Raw genomic sequence first — 7,500 nt, 5'->3', positions numbered from 1 at the left:
AAAACTAGAAAACAGCAAATTAACAAATCATAAGACTCTTACATATCAAAGCTCCTATCTCCAGAAAGCAAGCCTGCCTCCACAGCATCAGAAAGCCTGCGTTCACCAGCGTCCCCTTCGTCAAGCCTTAGACTTCCTGTTCTGCTGACTCGCCGCTGTCTAGAGAGGCTACGACCTGCTGACTTGCTTCTCTCACCTCTCACCGATTCACTGTGACAAGGAAGAATGTTAGCTTCCTTATGCAAAATAAATATAATATTTTCATTTCATCTTATCTTATATTTCAGGAAGAGAGAGAGAGAGAGAGAGAGAGAGAGAGAGAGAGAGAGAGAGAGAGAGAGAGAGAGAGAGGAGAGAGAGAGAGAGGGAGAGGGAGAGGGAGAGGGAAAAGGGAAGGGAAGGGAGGAGGGAAGGGAAGGGACAGGACAGGGACAGGGACAGGGACAGGGACAGGGACAGGGACAGGGACAGGGACAGGGACAGGGAGGGGGAGAGGAAGAGGAAGAGGAAGAGGAAGAGGGAGAGGGAGAGGGAGAAAGAGAGAGAGAGAGAGAGAGAGAGAGAGAGAGAGGAGAGAAGCGAGAGAGAAAGAGAGAGAGAGAGGATTGTGTGGTTTGGATTGACCAGAAAGTGCCATGTCTCCTGGTTACATGGTTAGTATCACAGGAATGAATGACTTCCTATAATCTTAGAGAAAGTGAAAGATAATGAGAAAAAGAAAAAAAGAAATAAACAGATAAATAAGGAAAAGAATGAGAAAACAGACAGATGGAGGCTGGGACAAACATCCTCCATACATTTAGCAGCATACAGTCTTACTGTTTTTTCTGCCTGTTACTACTCCTAGGTGATTCTCCCTTGCGGCCACTCCTTCTCTGCGAGTCTCGGCGGATAAAAGAGCTCTCAGAGATAGGCAGACTCCTTAGGCTTGATGGTCCATAATCCTCTTGGCTGCGCAAGCTCACTCTCGGAGACTCACCACGTTTGAAATTGGAGTCTGAGAAGTTTGAAAAAAAAATGTTGAGTTAATCATTACAGACGTAATGACAGTTTTATGTGAAATATATGAACCCTGATTTATATTGATATGAATACATCTTCAAATAAAGAAATTGCAGGTAAGATAAGGAAGGTATCAAATCAGCAATGAAGGAAATTTATGTGCCCAATGTCTATATACAGTAAATAAAATTGACTATAAAAATAGATAAATGATGTAAAATCACCAAAATGCAAGCGTAATTCAGTGTTTTAGAACCAAAAACTGGAAAATAAAGAAGCAATAAACATGCTGGAATATAACAAGCAAAAGCCACCAAACATGAAATCTGTAAATAAAAAAAAACACAAACAAAAGACTAAAAAAAATACCCAGACAGACAACAAAAAAGCATAAACAGCATCCAAAAAAGGAAATAATAAGTGCTTTTTTTCTTCTCTTTCTTTTTTTTGCTTACAAAGGAGGTTCCATACCACACTCACTCTTACTATACAGGCGCAGCTGGTTCTCATTTTCCTCTATTTCGGCTAAGGCCTCGGATAGCTAAAAATAAGGGAAGTTAGCATGGCCAATTCAAGCAAGCCTTAATTCCTGTTAGAGTAAGTTTCTGTCTCCTTACAGAAGATGGTATTAGTCCCTACTTCCATCTGATTAATTGCTATACATACAGGCATAAGGATTCAGAAACACTGCTGTAATAAGAAAAGAACCAATAAAATTACTAATAACTCCTTTCTTATTGTGGCAGTGTTTCAATGAATTTCTACACATTTTTTTTTTTGTAATATATACAGAGGTATTCTCTGAAAAAAAAGTTAGAGTGAATGATCTTCACAGCTTGTTCATTTAAAATTCCATCTAAAAGGTGTAACATCTAGATATCAATATATTTCAGTTTTAGAAACTTTTTTCTTACAATGCCAGAAAATCATTCACATTTAGGTAAGTACATATAGGATATTTATCAAATAAGCAGCTCTACATCATTTCCTTTGCTCTTATTAAAGAATCTGAAACTAAAGCACTAGTTCTAAAGTGCCTTCTATTAGTACATTAGTAACAAACCATGATATTTCTTACAGACTATGTAAGTTCAGGGAAGGAGAAGGGGATCTTTATGCACTGAAACATAATACCAAACAACTTATATACACACCTTGTAGGCTAAAGTTTCATTGTTTAGTTCTAATTGCCGAGAGGCTTTCTCCAGCAATGACACCCTGTCAGTCATCTCTGCCAGCTTTTCCTCGGACTCCTGCTGTGTTCGTTTAAGCAGTTCATAGTCTGTGCTAACCTGAAGAAAATACAAAAGAAAAAATAAATAAACAAATAAATAAACTACTCAGAGTATTATGTATTTGTGTCATGTTAGTGTCTATTCTTTGTCTGTATGTCAGTTCTTTTACAATTTTCAATATAGCTTTAAAAACATGTTCAGATTCCATTGAAATACAGAAAGAAAAAAATTGCTTTATACCTCTAGAAGTTTCATAGAATTTTACACAGAAACATAGCATAAGTTTACAATACTCAACATCAACAATAATATCAAAGTCCACTGATTCACTTTATTATCTCTATACAAAAACAATCTGCACATTTAACATTTCAGCCAATTCTTTGTAGACCTAACTTCCTTACCTTAATAAGCTGTGCTGTCAGTTCCTTCTCCCTGTCTGATGCAGGCTTAGTTCTAGCAGCTGTGAGTTCTTCATTCAGTTTTGCCCTTTCTACAAGTAGGTAAGCTATCTGTTTGAACAAGTAGAATACAAGTAGCTTTATATTTGTTGTTGGACCTAATTGAATAAAGTAGAAGGATAGACAGTTATGGAGTATAATACTAATTCTACCTAATACTAATAGTGAACTATATTCTAGTTCACTATAATAATACACACCAAAAGAAAATACAGTAAGTAGACAAAAGAAGCTAAAACCATATGACAAATAATCATAAAATTAATAAATATAATCCAAAGAAGACAAAGTAATTATAGCAATATCTGTAAGGATGACCATGATTCTAATAAAAAGAATGATCAAGATTGTGATGATAATCATCAGTTTGATAAAAATGAGGATGCTGTAGGCCTAAAAGAAAAAAAAAACTTGGTCAAAATAAAATCACAATACATAAAATGCTCTTTTTCTGTGAAACACAATTCACTCAAATTCTACATATGTGCCACACTAGGAGAGATCATTCCAACAGCCAATGAAAAAGAAGCCAGATTCACCCACGTTTTCATGGTCACCTAGTTAAATTTCAATATTTGCTGTGAACCCCAACAACTTAAATGGAAAAAAAAATCATACATATTTGCTACAATATCAGGTTATTTTGCTTGGTCATTTTGGTGTCTGTTTTTAGGCTAAATTTCTTCATAATTTTTGAATGTGATTAACCCACTGCCATGACATGTATGTACATCCGTACATACATGCCATGGCATGCCTAGACTATATTCCAGGTGGCATGTGCATAATTGACATGGTGCGCTGGTCCTGTTTCTCCGGGGGCATGTATGGTCAATGCCACGCTCGCTATGGTGACGACATGATCCCCCAGCAGCAGGGCCCGGGCCACTATGAATACAACCTGGGAGAGAGGGCTTTCGTATCGGGAAACCACCCAGCAGCACTGGGTTAACATCAATAAAGAACTTCCCTTAATTGTGCATGTGCAATAAAAAGCACTTATTGTATGTGTACATCTATTGTAAAATAAATAGCATTAATACATCTATTACCTTCAGTTGAAATTATATTAGCTGACTTTTTTTTTTTATTAGCTTAATTATTAATACAATATATGTCACTGAAACTATCCTCATACTCATTTAATAGAATTCTGAAGAGTAACTACACAACAATAGTAAGTTTCCATAAGCTTTGTGAAAAAATCAATGAAGTTATACCATGTGAGAATTCTGATCATGCTATGCAACAATGTGTGCAACATTTTGTCTTGCATTACAGTTAAGTAATCATAACATTCCCTTACTACTTACTGGCCATCAATATGCTCATCATCATTCTTCATGTGGAGAATTCCGAATGTGCACTACACAAACTGCACCTAGCACAGTTCTACTGAGATGCAGAAGTAACAAATACGGACATGGTCCTTAGATTTAAGAACCTCTGAATCTTTGATAAATTTATTTTACAAGGAAATATTACAAGAACATTCAATGTCACAAACCATTTCACCTAGAATTCTCCCAAGTCCCCCTTCCCCCCAAAATACAAACATATGATACTTCTTCCTATCTGTTAATCACGTCAAGATTTTAGAGCAAGGTCATGTCACATACCTGCTCTCCCAGGGTGCTCTGAGCTACGTCCTCCAGCCCCTCATTCAACAGCATTGTTCCCACTGCCTGCGTTCCAGCAAGGAGGGCCTCCAGGTCCTCCTTGAGAGTCTTCACTTCATCATCCAATTCCCTGACTCTTTCTTCGCATTTTTGTCGGAGGTGTTCAGTGTACTCCTCAAGTTCCTGAAAGAGAGAGTACGCATATGGGTCATGGTAACTATAATCTGGCAAAATTGACCTAATACATCAACAAGAAAATAGTTAAGTGTAAATATTCATCTGGTGTTAAATTCTAAACAGTATTCAAATTGGAATTTCACTTTTCATGTTATTCTGAAATACTTTATTGCTCTCACTCTTACCAAAGAAATGAAGATTTAGTGTAGTATTTTCAAATATCACATTATTCTGACCACTTTATATATAAAGAAAATGCAGTTTAAAATTATAATTAATTTTGTCTTCTGTCTCATGACCTAATTTTGATCTTCTTTAACTATATACAGCTAACACTTTAAAAAATATGCCTTAATTATAGATTACAAAAGGGGTCAAAGCCACAGGATAAGTGATAATTTATCTGGTCTATCTTGTTTCACCAGAGTAAAACAATCCTTTTTTTGGACTCCTTCAATCCAAAATTGGGTGGAGTGGGTTTTGTCTGATTTTTTTTTTTCTTCTTTTTTTTGGGGGGGAGGGGGTAATCACTTCTTCTGTTTCTTTTATAACATAGTCGAAATGAGCAATCACAAGCTAATTAAATGGTAAGCTTGCTAAAAACTGTTTCTTCTCATAACTTTTTCTTTATGAATAAGACACATGTGGTCTCCTCTAATATATTTGGTACAGTTTGGCTAGTCTCCTTCATCCACACCCATGATATCACCCCCCCCCCCCCATACACTCACTCCCCTTGTAGGCCCTCCTCTGCCTGAGCCAATGATATAATTATATTTTTCCACTTCTCTTTTCTTCTGAATGAAATATATTGAGTTTCAGAAAGTAATTCTAGTCCTGTATGACATACATTAATGACAGTCATATTTTTCTATCTCTATTTTCTTGTAAATGAAAAGTAGCGAATTTGAGAAAGTAATTCTGGTGCTGTATAACATATTTCATCCAGCCAAACAATTTTTTTTTCTCTCTCTCTCGCTCACTTTCCCCCCTCTCCCCTGCACAGAATACTATTACATATCAAAACCTAAAAATACATCTAAACACATATCAGATTTTATACGCTTTATTGACATATTTGTTGTATCTCTCTTCCATTTTCATTCTTATATGAGGAATAACAATTATGAGCTATACTGGCACTCACTGTATTTACCGTACGACAGTGAAACATATATACTATTGTGTATAAAATTGAGCACCTCAAATGCTTGCAACCTAAATTTGCCTTTGTGAAACAAAAGAGCAAGCCTTTTACACAGTTTTTTTTTGGAATCATACAACAAATGATGAAGCTTGACAACTGCTGACTTAGTACTGTGTTTTGTATCAGTTTTTCCTTAAGAGTAAGAGGATTATAGTAAAAAAAACACCTGCTGAGAGTGTCAGGAAAAAAGCAATCAATTGGATAAACTAATCAAACAAAATGCAACTTTGTAACAGGATGCTTTGCAATACATCACTATAATTAAATTCATACATTTATGTATACAATAATGAATTTAGTATAAAATTTTTGTACAAGTTTATGTAAAATCATAATGCTATAAAAAAAAATAAACACATAGTTTTGAGTGTGTTCTGTTCATCAAAACAAAAAACAAACAAACAGAAAAAAACAGCAAACAGGTCACCTCAAAGGCAGTGGCAAGTGGGATCAAAGCCATTTTATTTTGAGTAAAAGGTTCAATTTATTTGTGGGCAATGGGTAAACATGGTATACAGTTGGATCTCATGTGAAAGATGGGAACAGTACTTACACATGTTGCTATCTGCACTTACCATGTTAGGAAGAGAAAACATTGCTTTTGTATGTAAAAAGAAGAAGAAGAAGAAGAAGAAGAAGAAGAAGACATACAATCCTATAATAAAATAATTTTCTTTGCTTTAGTTATACCTATATAAAAATTAAAGCTGGTTCTTTTTCTCAATCTCTCATAGGCAGAAGAAAATTCAGTCACTACATGATTTAAGAAAATCCCTTTAAAGAAGCAACAATACCTCATATATAGTCATACCTCCTTTTCTTGATCATGCTGTCTCCTCAGCTTATCATTTATGTGTCGTACTGCTTTTAGATTGGCCTCTGCATCAACTAGCAAGCGCCACACTTGAAGAGTTTTTATGTTTTGATCTTGTGTTTCCCATTCTAATCCTTCGAGGCTGAATCTCCTCTTCATAGATGTCCATTCATCCTCTGTCTGTTAAAAATTCATTTTAGCAAGATCCACCAGAAAAAGAATATAATATAAATAAATGGTACAAAAAATATATAAGTGTAATCATACTGTCACAAAAAAGAGAAAAGCATTATATATTTCAGATGTAATTTATTCAATTAAACAATACTCACAATACTGTCATCCCCATCCATATTATCTGTTGTAAATTATACAGTACTTTACAATTCCTGAAACAAATAATCCTTAATATTATACACATTCATAAGTACAATGAAAATATCTCCATGTAAGTTATGAAGCTCTACATATAACAGTAAAAAATTAACTGAGGGGGAACATCAAGCAGAACAGTTGCCCTGACTTTGGTATCCCCCTCTGAAATCTGCTGAGTGATGTATATTACAATGCTAATCTCTTGCATACAATTAGCCAGTAAGGTATTTTTAGTGGCGAGTATGAAAAAAAAAAAAAAACATTTAAATCAAATAAGATGTCTGTGGGTTAATATCATATCAATATTATGATGGCATTCTTAGAGCAACTGAATCTTATGATCAAACAGCCTATATAAAAAGTATATAGGAATATCAAATAAATAATTTGTGCAGGTAGAATACATGGAAGGGGTTCTTTATATTCTGTCATCTTCATACATATGTGTTTAAGCCTTAAATTCCATACATTTTATAATGTGATGCAGGTAAGCATCGTAGAAGGGGTTTCTTTCAAGTACTAAATAATGATTTCTATCTACTCTAACTCAATTTGACTGAAATATGAGTTGTGCTTTTGGGATCCACGGTTAAAAGTAAATCTTGTCAAA

The 7,500-nt window shown here is 35.0% G+C and overlaps 1 protein-coding gene across 1 annotated transcript in view; it reads right to left on the bottom strand.

The window, feature by feature from the left end:
* LOC119578765 (myosin-11-like) overlaps positions 1-7,500 on the bottom strand; it is a 12,058-nt gene that overhangs the window by 3,220 nt on the left and 1,338 nt on the right. Inside the window, exons 2-9 of the mRNA XM_037926383.1 lie at positions 6,848-6,904; positions 6,513-6,695; positions 4,318-4,500; positions 2,642-2,749; positions 2,157-2,294; positions 1,483-1,543; positions 820-997; positions 43-210 (exon numbers count right to left, since the gene is read on the bottom strand). Coding sequence (XP_037782311.1) covers positions 43-210; positions 820-997; positions 1,483-1,543; positions 2,157-2,294; positions 2,642-2,749; positions 4,318-4,500; positions 6,513-6,695; positions 6,848-6,868 — 1,040 coding nt within the window. The 5' untranslated portion in view covers positions 6,869-6,904. The remainder of the gene's footprint in view (positions 1-42; positions 211-819; positions 998-1,482; positions 1,544-2,156; positions 2,295-2,641; positions 2,750-4,317; positions 4,501-6,512; positions 6,696-6,847; positions 6,905-7,500) is intronic.

The sequence above is a fragment of the Penaeus monodon genome, chromosome 11 (genome assembly GCF_015228065.2).
Source record: "Penaeus monodon isolate SGIC_2016 chromosome 11, NSTDA_Pmon_1, whole genome shotgun sequence".
NCBI lineage: Eukaryota > Metazoa > Arthropoda > Malacostraca > Decapoda > Penaeidae > Penaeus > Penaeus monodon.
This window is presented reverse-complemented; position numbering and strand designations above follow the sequence as displayed.